The 21786-nt window shown below is 39.6% G+C and overlaps 1 protein-coding gene and 1 non-coding gene across 2 annotated transcripts; both read right to left on the reverse strand.

Moving 5' to 3' along the window:
• Positions 1–2145: 2145 nt before the first annotated feature.
• Positions 2146–20704, reverse strand: LOC133570668 (uncharacterized). The gene is made up of 4 exons (XM_061923357.2): positions 20330–20704; positions 19081–19347; positions 13006–13230; positions 2146–3748 (listed from the first exon to the last, which is right to left on the reverse strand). Exons 1-4 carry the CDS (start codon positions 20430–20432, stop codon positions 2598–2600), a joined length of 1746 nt encoding a protein of 581 aa, XP_061779341.2. The 5' UTR covers positions 20433–20704; the 3' UTR covers positions 2146–2597.
• Positions 20705–21301: 597 nt separating this feature from the next.
• LOC133571161 (5S ribosomal RNA) lies at positions 21302–21420 on the reverse strand. Its single transcript, XR_009810318.1, has one exon. It is a non-coding gene; the product is annotated as a 5S ribosomal RNA (ribosomal RNA).
• Positions 21421–21786: the final 366 nt, after the last annotated feature.

Genomic DNA, 21786 nt, shown 5'->3' on the forward strand with positions numbered 1-21786 from the left:
CTTCAAAATAAGAGCTCAAGGCATATACTGCATAACAGCGTATAACAGGAAAATCACAAATAGGAAAGCCCATAAAAATAGGTTACAAAAGTTATTTAATAAGAAGCCAAAAAGTGCAAAAACAAAAATGTTCGTGTTGGAGGAGTTGTGAATGAACGAAATAAGAAATCCGTGCTGCAGTCTGCAGGTGTACCTAATGTTGTGTCCCTGCAGTCGTTCACGGCTCCTCCAACACGAACATTATTGTTTTTGCACTTTTTGGCTTCTTATTAAATAACTTTTTTAAATAGATTCAATCTTGCACGTGGAAAGTTTAAGTGTGGGCTTTAGTTGATATAACACTCCCGTCAGGGGGTGCATTCTACGGCATCCAGCACAAGGAGGCGGGATTACTGCGAGCCTCAGCCAGTGCGTCTCGGTATGATGACGTTTGCGCGTGACGTCACGGGTTGAAGCAGACATTTTGGATTAGCACGGTGGCCAGTTTAAGTCGTCTGTTTTCACCACATAATTCCACAGTATTCTGGACATCTGTGTTGGTGAATCTTTTGAAATTTGTTTAATGAACAATGGAGACAGCAAAGAAGAAAGCTGTAGGTGGGATCGTGTATTAGCGGCGGCTGCAGCAACACAACCAGGAGGACTTTGACTTGGATAGCAGACGCGCTACCATGAGTACAGCTTTGGCTTCCAAACATTTGATCACTTGCCCGTACGTGCGTGCCGCTATGTGCTTGTCACGTACGTAACTTTGGGGAAATATATGTTTCTTGCCGACTCTGATGGCGGCCGGGGTGTCGTCGAAAGCTACAACGCCCGCCGCCGCGCCGCTGTCCTCACCTGTCTGGGTTGACTTCTTCCGTCTCCGGGCCGCCGACCGCATCGATGATCGGGTGAAGTCCTTCGTCGCGCCGTCGATCGCTGGAACGCAGGTGAGCACGGGTGTTGATGAGCAGATGAGGGCTGGCTAGGTGGAGAGCTAATGTTTTTAGCATAGCTCTGTTGAGGTCCCGTAGCTAAGTTAGCTTCAATGGCGTCGTTAGCAACAGCATTGCTAGGTTTCGCCAGGCTGGACAGCATTAACCGTGTGGTTACAGGTCCAGAGTTTGGTTCGGTGTCTCCTGATAGTAGAAGTAATAGTAGTATTGTTGATATTCTGTCTACCCTTCCAATCAGGGGCTTATTTCTTCTGTTTCTATCTGCATTTAAGCACAATGCTATCACGCTAGCTCCGTAGCTAAAGTGCTTCGCCGATGTATTGTCGTGGAGATAAAAGTCACTGTGAATGTCCATTTCGCGTTCTCGACTCTCATTTTCAAGAGGATATAGTATCCGAGGTGGTTTAAAATACAAATCCGTGATCCACAATAGAAAAAGGAGAGAGTGTGGAATCCAATGAGCCCTTGTACCTAAGTTACGGTCAGAGCGAAAAAAGATGCGTCCTGCACTGCACTCTAATCCTTCACTCTCACGTTCCTCATCCACAAATCTTTCATCCTGGCTCAAATTAATGGGGTAATCGCCGCTTTCTCAGTCCGAATCGCTCTCGCAGCTGATGTAAACAATGGGGAAATGTGAGGAGCTCTTCAACTTGTGACGTCACGCTACTTCCGGTACAGGCAAGGCTTTTTTATCAGCAACCAAAAGTTGCAAACTTTATCGTCGATGTTCTCTACTAAATCCTTTCAGCAAAAATATGGCAATATTGCGAAATGATCAAGTATGACACATAGAATGGATCTGCTATCCCTGTTTAAATAAGAAAATTTCATTTCAGTAGGCCTTTAAGTGTTTTTAAATCCCTGCAGTTACACACTTGTGTTTACTGACCTGATACTTATACCTGAACATCTTATCACACGCAGTGCAACTAAACGATTTCTCTCCAGTGAGTGTTCTCATGTGTGTGGTCATGTTTTGCTTTCTGGAGAAACTTCATACAAACGGAGCAAGCAAAATGTTTCTCACCTGTGTGTGTTCTCATGTGTAATAAAAGTTCCCTTTTACTGTTAAATCTTTAAGCACAACGTGAGTGTCAGGTTCAAACACTGATGACATCTATTAATCAGACAAGAAGCAAGGAATCATGCAGAGACAGAGTTCAATTTAGCTCATGTGGAGAACGCATGGAGCTGCACACTTAGTCACAGTCTCGGCCTACCCTCTAAGGTTCAGCTCCCGCGTCCCTCTATTTATTCAAGAGTTCCACAGTCAACATCACTGAGGCCGCCTCTAAAAGGAGTGGTCACATATATTATGCAAAGCAGGTCCAGGACGCACAACACGTGACAGAATGTGGTGGGGGCCTTGTGATTTCGCCTTGTCTCCGCTTCGTCTGCGTGTTGTCATCTTATCTTCGTTGAGGTCCTTAAAGTCTCTGCTTCGTCTGCGTGTTGTCGTCTTATCTTCGTTGAGGTCCTTGAAGTCCTTGGCTGTTAGCGGGCTAAAACAAAGATAACATCTGTGGCTGAGGCCACCCCTCAGACAAGAAGTTTTTGTCCTTGCACAAATAGAAAAGTCTAACTTGAGCACAATAACTAATAACTAAAGCAACAAACTTTAAGCATACTAAAGTTAGTGTGATAATATATACATAATTATTCTAACACTGAGCAAGCAAAAGGTTTCTCTCCAGTGTGTGTTCTCATGTGTAATATAATTTTCTTCTTAGTGTTGAATCTTTTAGCAAAAGCTGAGCAAGCAAAAGGTTTCTCTCCAGTGTGTGTTCTCATGTGTATGGTCATGTCACCCTTTCTGGAGAAAGTCTTCTTACAAACAGAGCAAGTAAAAGGTTTCTCTCTAGTGTGTGTTCTCATGTGTGTGGTCATGAAATCTTTTCTGGAGAAACTCTTCTTACAAACAGCGCAAGTAAAAGGTTTCTCTCCAGTGTGTGTTCTCATGTGTGTGGTCATGCATTCCTTTCTGGAGAAACTCTTCTTACAAACAGAGCAAGTAAAAGGTTTCTCTCTAGTGTGTGTTCTCATGTGTGTGGTCATGAAATCTTTTCTGGAGAAACTCTTCTTACAAACAGCGCAAGTAAAAGGTTTCTCTCCAGTGTGTGTTCTCATGTGTGTGGTCATGCATTCCTTTCTGGAGAAACTCTTCTTACAAACAGAGCAAGTAAAAGGTTTCTCACCTGTGTGTGTTCTCATGTGTAATATCATGTCATTCTTTTTGTTGAATCTTTTAACACAAGCTGAGCAAGGAAAAGGTTTCTCTCCAGTGTGTGTTCTCATGTGTGTGGTCATGCTTTGCTTTGTGGAGAAACTCTTCTTACAAACAGAGCAAGTAAAAGGTTTCTCTCCAGTATGTGTTCTCATGTGTACTGTACAATTAGTCTTCAGTCTAAATGATTTCCCACATTCAGAGCAGTCAAAGTGTTTGTTGTTAGTGTGATGTCTCGTATCACCTTTAGAGTCATTTTTACTCTCCAAAGGTCTTTGGATGTGGTCACTGTGATCAGAAGAGTGTGACATCATGTGGTCCATGTCTGACAGTGGAGCAAAGATGCTGTCTGGTTCTGACTTGATATCTTCACAATGCTCTCCATCAGCTTCTGTGATGTGTTGACTTACAAGCTCCGCCCCTCTGTTCTCCTCACTTTGACTGTGATGAAGCTGTAAGGACCGAGCTTCATCTTCATCATGAAGCTGCTCCTCTTTAATGTGGGAGGGGGCCTGTAGCTCCTTCTGTCCCACACTGGTGTGCCACTCCTCTTCATGACTCCCCGCTGACACCCGCTGGACGTCTGCAGAACAAATGAGGTGTTACTGTATTGAAGTTTGCAGTATTCAAACTATTGACATGTGAGCTAGGCCAAATAGACAGTGATGGGCAAGCTACCTGGACAATGTAGTAAGCTAAGCTACAAGTTACTCTCAATTAAATGGAGCTAAGCTATCCTCAGAGAATTGTAGCACGCTACACTACAAGCTACACTGCAAAAGTAGCTTGCCACATCAAATATATATATATATATACCGTATTTTCCGCACTATAAGGCGCACCTAAAAACCACAAATTTTCTCAAAAGCTGACAGTGCGCCTTATAACCCGGTGCGCTTTATTACGATTCATTTTCATAAAGTTTCGATCTCGCAACTTCGGTAAACAGCCGCCATCTTTTTTCCCGGTAGAACAGGAAGCGCTTCTTCTTCTACGCAAGCAACCGCCAAGGAAAGCACCCGCCCCCATAGAACAGGAAGCGCTTCTTCTTCTACTGTAAGCAACCACCCGCCCCCGGAAGAAGAAGAAAAAACGCGCGGATATCACCGTACGTTTCATTTCCTGTTTACATCTGTAAAGACCACAAAATGGCTCCTACTAAGCGACAAGGATCCGGTTCATAAAAAGACGCAATCTCTCCATCCGCACACGGATTACTACCGTATTTCACAGCAACTGATATTCCTGTGAACCGCACTGTGGAACGGGAGCACGTACGGTGAATATTCGCACCACAGGGAATGAGAAGTCATCCTTCACTGTGGTTCTAGCTTGCCATGCTAACTTCCACCCATGGTGATATTCAAAAGGAAGACCTTGCCAAAAGAGACCTTTCCAGCCAGCGTCATCATAAAAGCTAACTCGAAGGGATGGATGAAGAAAAGATGAGCGAGTGGTTAAGGGAAGTTTACGCGAAGAGGCGGGGTGGCTTTTTTCACACAGCTCCGAAGGCGAACACACCTTCACTAAGACGGGCAGACAGCGCCGGACGACATACGCCAACATTTGCCAGTGGATCGTAAATGCCTGGGCAGATATTTCGGTCACAACTGTGGTCCGAGCTTTCCGGAAGGCAGGATTCACAGAACTACTGGACAACAACAGCGACACTGACTCCGATGACTTCGACGAGACGGAACCGGCCATTTTGGATCCCACGCTTGCGCAACTTTTCAATTCGGACACCGAAGACGAAGAATTCGAAGGATTTACGAATGAAGAATAACTTCAGAAGGTGAGCGCTATGTTTATTTTGTGTGTTGTGACATTAACGTTCGAGCAACATTATGTTGCTATTGCTCTACACCATTTTGAATTTTACTATGTTTGTGATTGCACATTTGCGTACATTTTGGGACAGAGTTGTTAGAACGCTGGTTTTCAATATATTATTAAAGTTTGACTGAACTATCTGACTGTTTTTTTGACATTCCCTTTAGCGCAGCGTAGGCGCGGCTTATAATCCGGGGCGGCTTATTGGTGGACAAAGTTATGAAATATGTAATTCATTGAAGATGCGGCTAATAATCCGGTGCGCCTTATAGTGCGGAAAATACGGTATATATATATATATATATATATATATATATATATATATATATATATATATTTATCAATGTTTATGTTGTCCATGGAAAGAAGTTAGTAAGAAGCAAAAGAAAAACAACCAACCATGGATGACAAAAGGACTGAAAAATGCTTGTCACAAAAAAAAGACATTATATAGAATATTTATAACACAGACATCTTTAGAGGCAGAAAATAAGTATAATAAATATAAAAACAAGCTAATTGGTATACTAGGAACATGTAAGAAGGAATACTACAGACAATTATTAAAGAAGAACAGAAACAACATGGGAGCAACATGGGGCATCCTAAATAGCATCATTAAAAATGCTGCTAAGAAAGATTACCCCCAGTACTTTCTACATGGAAATACAAAAAATGACAATATGAACCAAATAGTTGAACGTTTTAATGATTACTTCGTTAATATCGGAAAAAATGCGGAACAAAGATTTCCAAATGCAGATGATGGATCAGTTGAGGACTTGAGTGAGCTCATAGACAGAAATCCCAACTCCATGTTTCTTAAGAAATAATCAAAATTGTAAAACATTGTAAATCCAAGACCTCAACCGACTGTCATGGAATAGATATGGTAACCATAAAAAAGGTTATAGAAGACATTTCAGAATCTCTGACATACATCAGCAATGTATCATTTCTAACCGGCAAATTCCCTGACAAAATGAAAATTGCAAAAGTCGTACCAATTTATAAGAATGGAGACATACACCAGTTTACTAACTACACACCAGAATTCACAGCAAATATGTCAACATGGATAGCATTAATCCAAATAACAGAGGAAATGAGCAATGCAATAGATGGTAAAGAATGTGCGGCCGCAGTATTCATGGTCTTAACTAAAGCATTTGACACAATTAATCATGATATTTTAATAACAAAACTAGAACGATATGGCATCAGAGGGTTGGTCTTGAACTGGGTAAGAAGCTTTTTAACCAACAGGAAACAATACGTGAAGATGGGTGAAAATATGTCAACACAGCTAGATATATCTTGTGGTGTACCCCAGGGATCAATACTGGGACCAAGATTGTTTCATCTTTATATAAACCACATTTGTAAAGTTACAAAGGACTTAAAGTTAGTTTTATTTGCGGATGATACAACAGTGTTTTGTTCAGGAGAGAACACACAGAAGATAATACAAATAATAACAGAAGAAATTAACACATTAAAAAGATGCTTTGACAAAAACAGACTATCTTTGAATTTCATTAAAAGTAAAATAATAATATTTGGTAACAGCAGAAAAGAGCATCATACATAAATACAAATAGACGGAATATAAATTGAAAGAGTAAATGAAACCACATGTCTAGGTATAATAATTGATGATAAATTGAACTTGAAATCTAATGTAAAAAATATAGCAAGAAACACATCAATAATGAATAAAACAAAACATGTTCTAGACCAAAAATGACTTCATATTCTCTACTGCTCACTAGTGTTACATATCTGACTTATTGTGTAGAAATATGGGAAATAACTACAAAAGTACACTTCATTCATTAACTGTGTTACAAAAAAGATCAGTTATAATAATACATCATGTTGGATATAGACAACATACAAACACTTTATTTATTGAATCAAAAATACTGAAATTCCACCACATAGTGAATTAGCAAACAGATAAAATGATACACAAAGCAAACTATAACCTGCTAGCCAAGAATGTACAACAATTCTTCTCAACAAAAGAGGAGAAATATAATCTTAGAGAAACATGTCATTTAAAACATTTGTATGCACGTACAACACTTAAGACCTTCAGTATATCAGTATGTGGAATTAAATGATGGAAAGGATGAAGCAAAGCAATCAAACAATGTACTAATATGATCTACTTCAAGAAACTCTTCACACTTAAAGTGTTTACAAAGTACAAAGAAGAAGATAAACATTCTCAATTCATTTCATCCATCATTCATTTTCTACATCATCTTACTCATCTCACCATATGAAATATAACTTACTTCACTCATTATTATTTATTTATTTTTATTGTGATTACTTATGGAGTATATTGTGAATACATTGAGAACAGGAAGTGAACTAAAGTGTTAGCAACTGTTATGTAAAAGAAAAGTGGTAGGATTAAATAAGCTCTGCTTCTTCCTACTCCTTTTCCAACATGTTGAAAAGACAAACTGGAAATTGTGATGTATCATTTTGTATGCATGCATGTGTGAAGTATCATGTTGTATGCATGCATGTGTGATGTATCATGTTGTATGCATGCATGTGTGATGTATCATGTTGTATACTTGCATGTGTGATGCATCATGTTGTATGCATGCATGTGTGATGTATCATGTTGTATGCATGCATGTGTGATGCATGATGTTGTATGCATGCATGTGTAATGTATCATGTTGTATACATACATGTGTGATGCATCATGTTGTATGCATGCATGTGTGATGTATCATGCTGTATGCAGGGATGTGTGATGTATCATGTTGTATGCATGCATGTGTGATGTATCATGTTGTATGCATGCATGTGTGATGTATCATGTTGTATGCTTGCATGTGTGATGTATCATGTTGTATGTATGCATGTGTGATGTATCATGTTGTATGCATGCATGTGTGATGTATCATATTGTATGCTTGCATGTGTGATGTATCATGTTGTATGTATGCATGTGTGATGTATCATGTTGTATGCATGCATGCATGTGTGACGTATCATGCTGTATGCATGCATGTGTGATGTATCATGCTGTATGCTTGCATGTGTGATGTATTATGTTGTATGCATGCATGTGTGATGTATCATATTGTATGCATGCATGTGTGATGTATCATGTTGTATGCTTGCATGTGTGATGTATCATGTTGTATGCTTGCATGTGTGATGTATCATGTTGTATGTATGCATGTGTGATGTATCATGTTGTATGCATGCATGTGTGATGTATCATATTGTATGCATGCATGTGTGATGTATCATGTTGTATGCTTGCATGTGTGATGTATCATGTTGTATGTATGCATGTGTGATGTATCATGTTGTATGCATGCATGTGTGATGTATCATGTTGTATGCATGCATGTGTGATGTATCATGTTGTATGCTTGCATGTGTGATGTATCATGTTGTATGTATGCATGTGTGATGTATCATGCTGTATGCATGCATGTGTGATGTATCATGTTGTATGCATGCATGTGTGATGTATCATGGTGTATGCATGTGTGATGTATCATGTTGTATGCATGCATGTGTGATGTATCAAGTTGTATGCATGCATGTGTGATGTATCATGTTGTATGCATGCATGTGTGATGTATCATGTTGTATGCATGCATGTGTGATGTATCATGTTGTATGCATGCATGTGTGATGTATCATGTTGTATGCATGCATGTGTGATGTATCATGCTGTATGCATGCATGTGTGATGTATCATGTTGTATGCATGCATGTGTGATGTATCATGGTGTATGCATGTGTGATGTATCATGTTGTATGCATGCATGTGTGATGTATCAAGTTGTATGCATGCATGTGTGATGTATCATGTTGTATGCATGCATGTGTGATGTATCATGTTGTATGCATGCATGTGTGATGTATCATGTTGTATGTATGCATGTGTGATGTATCATGTTGTATGCATGCATGCATGTGTGACGTATCATGCTGTATGCATGCATGTGTGATGTATCATGCTGTATGCTTGCATGTGTGATGTATTATGTTGTATGCATGCATGTGTGATGTATCATATTGTATGCATGCATGTGTGATGTATCATGTTGTATGCTTGCATGTGTGATGTATCATGTTGTATGCTTGCATGTGTGATGTATCATGTTGTATGTATGCATGTGTGATGTATCATGTTGTATGCATGCATGTGTGATGTATCATATTGTATGCATGCATGTGTGATGTATCATGTTGTATGCTTGCATGTGTGATGTATCATGTTGTATGTATGCATGTGTGATGTATCATGTTGTATGCATGCATGTGTGATGTATCATGTTGTATGCATGCATGTGTGATGTATCATGTTGTATGCTTGCATGTGTGATGTATCATGTTGTATGTATGCATGTGTGATGTATCATGTTGTATGTATGCATGTGTGATGTATCATGCTGTATGCATGCATGTGTGATGTATCATGTTGTATGCATGCATGTGTGATGTATCATGTTGTATGCTTGCATGTGTGATGTATCATGTTGTATGTATGCATGTGTGATGTATCATGTTGTATGCATGCATGTGTGATGTATCATGTTGTATGCATGCATGTGTGATGTATCATGTTGTATGCTTGCATGTGTGATGTATCATGTTGTATGTATGCATGTGTGATGTATCATGCTGTATGCATGCATGTGTGATGTATCATGTTGTATGCATGCATGTGTGATGTATCATGGTGTATGCATGTGTGATGTATCATGTTGTATGCATGCATGTGTGATGTATCAAGTTGTATGCATGCATGTGTGATGTATCATGTTGTATGCATGCATGTGTGATGTATCATGTTGTATGCATGCATGTGTGATGTATCATGTTGTATGCTTGCACGTTCAAATAAACTCAAGTCAACTAACACTTGGTGGACATTCAAGCCACAAAATGCAAATGGAGTATTGTTGGTGTATTTTGGATGGTTATAGAGGACCTCCCATTGGCTCCATTGCAAGTGGACTTTTATTTACATTTATGAGTTAGAATTAGGGCTGGGTGATGTATGGAATATACTGGATATATCGTGGGTTTGTCTCTGTGCGATATAGAAAATGACTATATGGTGATATTGGAGTATACGTTCTCACACAGTTGCTTTTACCTGCAGGCATTACACTACAGGCTCTTCTCACTCTTTCTTGTCTCTCCTTCTCACAGAGACATAAAACAAGCGCACCTTCTTACATACGTCACATACTGTCACGTGTGCAACGTCATACGCTCTCACGGAGCAGACAGGTAGCGGCATGGTAACGTTAGCTGTGGTGCTAGTGGTAATACGAGAGACAGAAGGTGCCAATCTGGTAACAAATGAAAGAAGAATTCATTTCCAAGACAAACAGCAGGGGGTCCATCGTCTGGCGGTGGTTTGGCTTCAAGCGGGTAGATGGTGAACAAGTATGCGGCAAAAGCGTTGCTAAAAAAAGTAGCAGCACTGCTAATGAAGCATCATTTGAAAAGTCACCCGCTAGAGAATGAGGAGTGCTTGAAACTCTGCATGTCAATATCTCCGTTCTGTGCCACACCCACAAAATGCCCAAGCAACCATTTCCACATCAACACCGTATGAAACAAATAGCCAACAACAGAAGGAGATAACGTCCGCAGGAACCTACCACATAGTGAAGGACATACACTATTTGATTTCCTATTATGCAGATCATTTTTATTTGACACTTATTGAAATATCTTGTGTGACATCATGCACAAAAGTGCATTTTATTTGTTTTAAACTATTGTAGTGGCGTTCTGTACAAAAAGTGCACTTTAATTTAGTGTTGTTTTGATATGTCATCTTATTGACATCATGCACAAAACTGCACTAATAGCTTCTTTTAAAATGTCTGACAATCTTGCACTTTCTGTTTTGAAATGACATGAATGTTTGTGCCACTGCTTAATAACTGTTTAATAAATACAATTTTGCTTAATTGACTTAGTTGTGATTTCCCTCTCTACATGAAAGTTTAAAAGTAGCATATATTAATGTAGAATGAAGAAGAATGTTTTAAAGTAGACACATAGTATCATCATACTGCTGTGATTATATGCATCAAGTGTTCATTCAAGGCTAAGGCAAAATATCCACATATATATGGTGTATGGTGACATGGCCTAAACATATCCACATATATATGGTGTATCGTGACATGTACTAAACATATCCACATATATATGGTGTATCGTGACATGGACTAAAAACAGAGATATTAATAAAAGTCCATATCGCCCAGCCCTACTTAGAATGTGGTTGTTTTTTTTATATATACCGTATTTTCCGCACTATAAGGCGCACCTAAAAACCACAAATTTTCTCAAAAGCTAACAGTGCGCCTTATAACCCGGTGCGCTTTATTACGATTCATTTTCATAAAGTTTAGGTCTCGCAACTACGGTAAACAGCCGCCATCTTTTTTCCCCGTAGAAGAAGCGCGCGGTGCATGCTGGGATATGTGACGTTTCATTTCCATTTGTGTGTTTATGTAAAGACCCCAAATGGCTCCTATTAAGTGTGTTGTCTGTCTAATTATAAATAATGCAGACGAGGCGTGTTAACTGAGTTCTCAACGTTTACTCACAGCGTGCTCATAACCACATTCGAACTCCCAGCATACAACATCGCTTCTCAGGGCTACTGCGCATGCTCGTAACTATCGTTGCATGCTGGGTAGTGTAGTTGTTATATTTGCTAGCTCATAACAGCACATTGAGAGACACGCTGACACGCTTAATTCAATACTCGCCGTCATTCCGGGTGGATTGACAAAAGACCTCCAGCCGCTAGATATTGGTGTCAACAGGGCATTCGAAGCTAGACTGCTAACTGCGTGGGAACTTCTCAGGGCTACCGCGCATGCTTGTAACTATCGTTGCATGCTGGGTAGTGTAGTTGTTATATTTGCTAGCTCATAACAGCACATTGAGAGACACGCTGACACGCTTAATTCAATACTCGCCGTCATTCCGGGTGGATTGACAAAAGACCTCCAGCCGCTAGATATTGGTGTCAACAGGGCATTCGAAGCTAGACTGCTAACTGCGTGGGAACTTCTCAGGGCTACCGCGCATGCTCGTAACTATCGTTGCATGCTGGGTAGTGTAGTTGTTATATTTGCTAGCTCATAACAGCACATTGAGAGACACGCTGACACGCTTAATTCAATACTCGCCGTCATTCCGGGTGGATTGACAAAAGACCTCCAGCCGCTAGATATTGGTGTCAACAGGGCATTCGAAGCTAGACTGCTAACTGCGTGGGAACAATGGAAGACAGAAGGCGAACACACCTTCACTAAGACGAGGAGGCAGCGCCAGACGACGCCAACATCTGCCAGTGGATCGTAAATTTGCCCAACTTTTCACTTCGGACACCGAAGACGAAGGATTTACGAATGAAGAATAACTTCAGAAAGTAAGCGCTATGTTTATTTTGTGTGTTGTGACATTAACGTTCGAGCAACATTATGTTGCTATTGCGCTGCACTATTTTGAATTTTACTATGTTTGTGATTGCACATTTGCATACATTTTGGGAGTGAACAGAGTTGTTAGAACGCTGGTTTTTAATATATTATTAAAGTTTGACTGACCTATCTGACTGTTTTTTTGACATTCCCTTTAGCGCAGCGTAGGCGCGGCTTATAGTCCGGGGCGGCTTATTGGTGGACAAAATTATGAAATATGTAATTCATAGAAGGTGCGGCTAATAATCCGGTGCGCCTTATAGTGCGGAAAATACGGTATATATCCACCATCATTTTTTTTATAATGATTGTGAACTATAGAACAATTCCCCAAAAAAGTGCAGTTCCCCTCTAAATTCCAATGATTAGATTTAAGACTTGAAGTGTATGAGCATGAAGTGATGAAGCCTACTTGGATGAGTCTTCTAAGACAAAGTGAACAGTCCAGTTGTGATGGATTGAATGCCCTGAGAATAAAATGATATGTGCTTACTTGGACTGTGATGAAGCTGTGAGGACTCAGGTGCTTTGTCTTCATGCTCTTCAGTCTTCACAGAGACAACAGTCAGTGGAAACTTGCTGACATCATCCTCCTCCTGCCTTTCAACACACTCTCCCTCCTCTTCCTCTTTCATGTGTGGATCCTCTTCTTCCTCTTTCATGTGGGTGGGCTGTGGATTATCCTCTTCCTCTTTGATGTGAAGGGAATGTTGAACGTCTGTTGGGTAAATAAGTAAATAAGATAAAGAGAGAATATAAATAGTTTTGGACTGACACTGTTATAACACAATGACATTATTTGTGTTCTTCCGTGTGTTGTGTTAAAAGTGTGTAGCAAAACAACCAATAAAAACACGGGAAATACTTCCTTTTGTCCCAGCCACTAAAATTAATTCAAAAGTGAGTACAAAAACAGACTTGGAAATTTGATGAGGAGCAAGTTTTTTTTATAAGTACAACGCAGCATTGATTGAGGCATTCTTAACTTTACACTCACTGAAATAAAGTGTGTAAATATTTTATTCTGTATACGGTCTATGACACCTAAACTTTATCTCTAAACTTAACCATAATTTGTGGTGTAGAATGACGTCTGGAACTCAAGATAGTTCCACATGTCTGGGAACGCCACCGACGGATAATCCTTGATATTACTCAACAAATCTTTAGGGATCTATTCCATTTCATAATTAGATTTTTTTCTCGTATCTGCTTTTCGCAGGAAGAACTCAGCCAGGGGTGTTTAAACTAATTTTAGATGGGGGGCCACATGGAGAAAGATCTACTCCAAGTTGGCCGGACTGGTAAAATCACGGCAAGATAACGTAAAAATAAAGACAACTGCAGATTGTTTTCTTTGTTTAAAAATAGAACAAACACATTCTGAAAATGTACAAATCATATAAATGTTTATTTTACATACAATAGTATTCTATCTTTAGTTGTCCTTTTTTACACTTTCAGAATCAATTATGTGATAATGTTCATCAGTCAACTCATTGGTGTTCATTTTCAATCTATCAAAATAAATAAATATCAAAATCAAATTACAGGATGTTACTGATGTAGTTTGCTCATTTTTCCCGACTGGTGCGCTAACATCATATGTTTTAGTTGTGTTTTACATATGTAGCATCATCTACAAAGATACAAAGAATTGCTATTGCGACATCCATAGGACACATTTAGAACAGCAGTTTCTTTCATTCAAAAATTTCGACTCATTTTTGCACTTAGCAAACTCATCCCGTCTCATTCACTCATTCACACACTAATGGCGGGATCTGCCATGCAAGGCGCTTACCACAACTCATCAGGAGCAAGGGTGAAGTGTCCTGCGCAAGGACACAACAGACGTGACTAGGTTGGTAGAAGGTGGGGATTGAACCAGGAACCCTCAGGCACGGCCACTCTACCAACCGCGCCACTAGCCTTCCACCATCGACCTGCCTGCTAGCCTTCCACTATCGACCTGCCTGCTAGCCTTCCACCATCGACCTGCCTCCTAGCCTTCCACCATCGACCTGCCTGCTAGCCTTCCACTATCAACCTGCCTACTAGCCTTCCACCATCGACCTGCCTACTAGCCTTCCATTGACCTGCTGTTTGCCTCCAGCCATTGGCTTTGTCTACGGGCTTCCACCCGTCGGCCTTGGTTGCTAGTCTTTAGCCCTGTCTGCTAACATCTTCAAAAGTGGTGAAACAAGTGGAACTTCTCCTCTCACAATGTCACAAATTACTATATTGTGTTTTATACTTTTGTGTGGTTTTACTGGTGTCCCAAATGGGTCTGGTCACCCCCACTCACGAGCTATGCTACTTCAAGATGCACAGTTTGACATATTTGATAATTTGACATTTCATCATCGTGGCAGCTACAAAATAACCTCGGCCTTATCTCAGTTGAAGATTTCTGTGACTTTGGACAAAACTAAATGGCTGCATACTATGGTAGTGTCCATTCATTCTTATTGTTTCCTTGTTTTGAGAGATCACGTCAACATTACTGCATCCTCCCCTATTGTGAGCACTTACTTTCACAGATTAAAGACCGACTCAAAATATGGTAACTTTAAGCGCAAATATTTAGTTATATTATTGTTATTGCTCTCAGGAAATGTTGAGACTAATCCAGGCCATGATACACCTACACAATGTTGTACACCTGCGGATTTTAAAACTAGATCTGGTTTTGGGATTATTCATATCAATGTTCGGAGTTTAGTCCCTAAACTGGATATGATAAAGATCTGGATAAACTCAACAAATGCTGATATTGTAGTCTTATCTGAAACTTGGCTTAAACAATCTGTGCTTGATAAAGATATTTACATTCATGGCTATAATGTCTATCGTACTGACCGACCATATATATATATATATATATATATATATATATATATATATATATATTTATTTATTTATATATATATAGATGGCCATATATATTAAGCAGCGGTTTGATGTTAAATTAGTGCTCTCTGAATCAGTAAGTAAAGAAGTTCAATAGATAGATAGATAGATGGATAGATAGATAGATAGATAGATAGATAGATAGATAGATAGATAGATAGATAGATAGATAGATAGATAGATAGATAGATAGATAGATAGATAGATGGATAGATAGATAGATAGTACTTTATTGATTCCTTCAGGAGAGTTCCCTCAGGAACATAAAAACTGTTAACACTTGAAATTTAATTAGCTAGAAATCACCACATTATGGTAGTGGGTTGTTATAGGCCTCCATTTGCCCCTAGTAATTCCCTATTTACTCTTGTGAAGCTTCTGTCTCAACTGAAATACAATGAAATAGTGATTTGAACTGGGACTGGCTCACAACTGTGTCTGACACTTTGAAAGCACAGTGTGAATCTCTAAATTTAACACAATTAATTAACTCAACTACAAGACCTAATCCTAAATGCCCTCAAAAAGCTACACTCATTGACTTAATTCTAACAAATATGCCCTTCAAATGTGTTGCATCTGGTGTTTTCCCTAATGATGTGAGTGATCATTGTGTGATTGCAGTAGTGCGAGACACAAGGATTCCTAAAAGCAAGCCTCGTCTTCTTGAAAAACATAATATGAAATTATTTGAGATGCAAGCATTTTTACACGACTTGCATCTTTTTAATTGGGATAGAATTGCTCTTTTTGATAATGTTGAACTGGCTTGGAAATATTTTCACGAAAACTTCTTGAGTATAGTGAAAAAACATGCCCCTTTTAGAAAATGTAGGGTTAAAGGACGTGACAATCAGTGGTTTACATCGGACCTGTCAGATGTATTGCATGAGCGTAATGCTGCTTGGGCCAGGGCACGCAAGTCAGGGTTAGAAGCAGATTGGTTGAATTTCAGACAATTAAGAAATCAATTTACCTCTCTCCTTCGGAAAGTCAAATCCGAATTGTATTTCTCCACAACAACTGAAAACCTCAAACACCCAAAGAAGTTTCGGAAAATCATCAAATCTTTGTCCGCCTGCTGTAATTCAGTCAATCTCCCACCTAGTATACTTGTTGATGGTGTCAGAGTAAGTGACAGAAGAGAAATGGGTAGTCATTATAATAATCATTTTATTTCCTCTGGTTTTCTCTATAATTCTGACAACTCTACTGAAGTTCCGCAAACTTCGGAAAGAACCGTTGAAAATAACCAGGTTTTTAACTTTATGCCCTTTACCACAACAGAGGTCATGAGGGCTCTAAAACAACTTAAACCTAGAAAGCCAGCTGGCTCAGATAAGTTGGAGCCGCTCTTCCTAAAGTTGGCAGCTGAAATTATAGCTGGACCACTGACTCACATTTTTAACCTTACTCTAATTTCAAATGAAATCCCCTTGGATTGGAAATCTGCCCTTGTAATCCCCCTATTAAAAGGAGGTGACCATTGTAATCTAAATAATTACAGACCGATCTCTAAACTCTCTGTTCTGGCAAAAGTGCTTGAATCCCTTATCAGTGAACAGATAAAATACTTTTTGGACACCAACTTTATTCTGTCACCATTTCAGTCAGGTTTTGGCAGAAATCACAGTACTGTTACTGCTGCTATGAAGTTTATAAATGATGTAACTGAAGCTCTTGACAAGAAGCAGTGCTGTCTATCCCTCTTTATTGACTTTTCAAAGGCATTTGATACTGTTGATCATGTCATTTTAATCAAACGTCTTTCAGCTATTGGTTTTTCTCAGCAAGCAGTTGGATGGTTTGCAAATGACCTCACAAGTAGAACTCAGGTTGTTCAGATAGAAGGTTCCTTCTCGGACGTACTGCAAGTGGAAAAGGGTGTCCCTCAAGGTTCTGTGTTGGGCCCATTATTAATTAATAATCTTGGACAGAATATTCTGAACTCAACTTTCCATTCCTACGCTGATGATACTGTCATATACTGCACAGCACCCACTCCTGCTGAGGCCTTTAAATATCTACAACAAGCATTTGACAGAGTACAAGAACAACTTTGCTATCTTCAACTGCTTTTAAATGCAGAAAAAAACAAAGTGTATGTTCTTTACCACGTCAAAAACTGTAAGATCAGCACTGTGTGAGAACATTTAAACAAGAAATGGGCAACACATTGTGTTAGTATCTGCTTTTAAATATTTAGGATTTTAATTGATGACCACTTGAGTTTTAAGGAGCACATTCAGTATGTTGCAAAAAAAACCTGAAACTTTTACTGGTATTTTATTATAGAAACAAGTCTTGCTTTTCTTTTACTGTGAAACAGAAATTGGTGGAAACAACCTTTTTACCTGTTATTGACTATGGAGATGTGTTGTACATGAATGCTACTGCTGGTTGTCTCCACAAGCTGGATAGTGTGTACCACGGGGCACTGAGATTCATCACCAACTTACTCACCATTGTGTGTTATACTCAATGGTTAACTTACTCACCATTGTGTGTTATACTCAATGGTTAACTTACTCACCATTGTGTGTTATACTCAATGGTTAACTGGACATCTTTATGTGCTCGACGCCTCAATCATTGGTATGTGTTCATCTACAAAACCATTCTGGGTATCACCCCATTTTATCCATCTTGTATTTTAAGAAAGAAACAAGGAAGTCACAATCTTCGTTCAATGAATGTTCTGCAATTTGTCGTCCCCAAAGAAAGAACTGAACTGGGCAAGAAAGCATTTAGGTTTTCAGCAGCGAAGGCTTGGAATAACCTACAATCCAATATTCAACTTCAAACCCTTGTTACATTGAATGAGTTTAAAGCTTCTGTGAAAGGATTGCAGTCTACCTTGTCTGTATGCACATGTGTTATGTCAGCAAGTTTTAATGCTGTAAATGTCATGTTTTATGTGTTGTTTACTGTTTTTAATGTAACCTTGCTGCTGCCCTCTTGGCCAGGTCTCCCTTGGAAAAGAAATATTTGATTTCAATGGGATTTTACCTGGTTAAATAGAGAAAAAAAACAAACAAACAAAAAAAACAGCTGTTTATTTGAAGTCTTAAAGAAGTCAACTATGTGTGCAGTGCAAGGTGAAATGCAGTTATGTCATCTTCTTGTCAATAACACACACATCACACTTTTGCGTGTTGTTGCTTCCTTATTTGTCATTATTCAAAGCTGATTTTAATGTGTAGCAGCGGCAGCTGAACTCAATGTGACAACGTGTCATAGTTACGTCAGTCAGCTGGAATTAAAAATACAAATAGTTGTGTCGTTAGTCCAGAATCTTCACGGTCCTCGTGGACGACATAATTAGGAACCAGTACTAAAAAAAATGGTACTTGGTATACATCCCTAATCTTCACCACTAAACCTTTGAAATATGCTGACATATGTGCTGCTAAAGGTAAATAAACAGTAGCCATATTGAATGTTTGCCTTCATTTGACCACGTGAGGTAAGGAGGACGGCCTCTAGGTCACATGGTTACACCCCAGCAATTACACTGTTGATGATTGATGAGCATTCATTTTTAAATGGACGTGTTAAAAAGCAAGTATATCTCCATCTTTAGTCATAAATGTGGCCCCCGGATGAACATGTGTCACAAACATTGTATTAGATGATATGTGGATGTTGTGCTTACTTGGACTGTGATGAAGCTGTGAGGACTCAGGTGCTTTGTCTTCATGCTCTTCAGTCTTCACAGAGACAACAGTCAGTGGAAACTTGCTGACATCATCCTCCTCCTGCCCTACAGGACACTCTCCCTCCTCTTCCTCTTTAAAATAGGGGGGCTTCGGATCCTTCTCGTCCCCTTTCAAATGTGAGGGCTGTGGATCCTCTGAAGTGAAACTGTCCCCCTGCAGATGAGGGAGACATTCTTCTTGGTGTCCAATCAGCTGATGGATGTCTACAGGACACAAACAAATCACATTTTAACTCCTACATGCTTAATATTAAATCGTACATGAAATATAGGGCTGTGGCTATTGAAAACGTTATTAATCAAGTGTTCGACTGGAAATGTTTTCGATTAATCGAGTAACTGGATAAAACATAGTGTTGCTTGGTTAAAGACAAATTTAAGTGACATTTCACTTAATAATGAACGGCCAATTGGTTTGAGATGGTATGAGATCAAGATGTCATCTTTAGATCAGGCTTTGTTTTTTCCACAATCACTGCCACATTACAAAGTTAAAGTACCAATGATTGTCACACACACACTAGGTGTGGCCAGATTGTTCTCTGCATTTGACCCATTATCCTTGATCACCCCCTGGGAGGTGAGGGGAGCAGTGAGCAGCAGCAGTGGCCGCGCCCGGGAATCATTGTTACGGTGATTTAACCTCCAATTCCAACTCTTGATGCTGAGTGCCAAGCAGGGAGGTAATGGGTCCCATTTTCATAGTCTTTGGTATGACACAAGCTACTGATCTCAGGGCGGACACTCTAACCACTAGGCCACTGAGTAGGTGGATGTAGCAGGTGTTGTAGTAGGTTAATGGCTGCACCAATATGAAGGAAATAACAGGTCAGTATAGCTTTTACACACATAAATAACTTGTCAAACCTGCCAGCTAGCAGGCAAGGTTTACAGCATTAGTTACCATGGTAACTGACTCTGACTTTGTCTTACCTCTCTTATTTACATACTCAGGAGTTTGCACTTAACCTGCTCTCTGGAATATTCCCCCGGTGACTGTGTGAGTTTTGTGTAAACATGTTGATACACTTTGTTACAAACTGAGAGGAACATCAACCTCTCATAAATATTGTGTGTCTGAACATCCTCACATGACAATTCATCTTCCTATAGACAATCTATTGAAGAAAAGTGTTCATAATAAATATAAAGTTAGTAAAGATGTGAGAGTAAGAAGTAAACAAACCTGTTGTGTGTAACACAACTTGATGTTTTTCATGTTGTCGCTCCTTCTCCTCTTTTGTTGGACAAAGTTCCTCCTCGTACTCTGCTATGGTTCTTTCGCACATTTTCACACAATCACAACACTTTACACTCACACTTGATCTCTGCTTAGCGATGTGTTTTCATCTCTCTTTGTTAGCAGCTAACAAGCTAAGCTAACTAGCAAGCTAAGCTAGCTGGAGAAGTGCGCTCAGACTAATATACAAACAGTTATTATGACTCTATTTAATAGAGTGTAATAAAGGACATATATGTGTACATGGACGCACAGATTAAGAACACTGAACTGTGACGACTGCAATAACGTCTTCACCGTCAGACGCCATCTTGCTTTATCCTCGCCGTGTTTGCTTCGCGCGCAGTCTTGTCAGATCTCGCGAGAGAAACAATTAACCAGCTCTTTTCCAGATCTCGCGAGACAAAACAAGTAGAAACCAGCTCTTTTCCAGATCTCGCGAGAGAAACAAGTAACCAGCTCTTTCCCCCCCACCCCCAGTACAACTATTTCAACATTCTGAAAATAAAAATAAAGTTTTACATTTTCAAAAACAAAAACATACAACTTATTTTGGTAAATAAACAGTAGCTTATATGACCCCTTTAAATGATAAGTTGGCTGATCAGAGCGAGACGAGTCGTGGCTCCTCAGCTTCATGCAGGACGGAGTGGTAGGAGGCGTGGGCGAGGTTGACTGACTGCAAAAGACCACACCATTATTTTTAAATCAATCTAAATATTGCTCTAGTTGGTATTTGTGTTTTAAATCCTGTTGTAAAGGTTTGTACTTTCAACTGTAGTTGTAAATATTAAGTGGAATTGTATTATAATAACCGAATATATTCCCTTATTTTGGAATAGTTGCAATTAAAGCAATACATGAATCACAACAGCTGTAGTCTCAGCACTTTGTAGCGCCCTCTGGCGTGAGTGTAAAAGCTTACAGCACCTGGTATTCCCAGGGGGTCTCCCATCCAAGTACTAACCAGGCCCGACCCTGCTTAGCTTCCGAGATCGGACGAGATCGGGCGTGTTCAGGGTAGTATGGCCGTAAGCCGAAAGACGAGGTAAAACCAACCTTTTTAAATGGAACTCTTACAGACGGGATGGGAGAAAACGACTAATTATCCAAGAGCCTGGCGCGCATGCGTACACTAATGTGCTTTTTCTGGCTGTGTGATTGTCTTCCTTTGCTACGGCGGTCAAGTTGCTTTCACGGTGGATATTTGCCTCCGGAGCTCCAGCGGAAGCTCCCCCTCACTGTGCCCACACTGCTCTCTCATGCTGCGGGGAGATTGCAGGAGAGGTGCCGCTCTCAACACTACTTTATGCTTAGGGACCGTCAATAAATTACTATTGTCTTCGAAGATGTATATCTGCTACATCAAAACACTGATTCATCTAAAAGGAGGTCAAATAAAT

Source organism: Nerophis lumbriciformis, linkage group LG28, assembly GCF_033978685.3.
Source record: "Nerophis lumbriciformis linkage group LG28, RoL_Nlum_v2.1, whole genome shotgun sequence".
NCBI classification, from domain to species: domain Eukaryota; kingdom Metazoa; phylum Chordata; class Actinopteri; order Syngnathiformes; family Syngnathidae; genus Nerophis; species Nerophis lumbriciformis.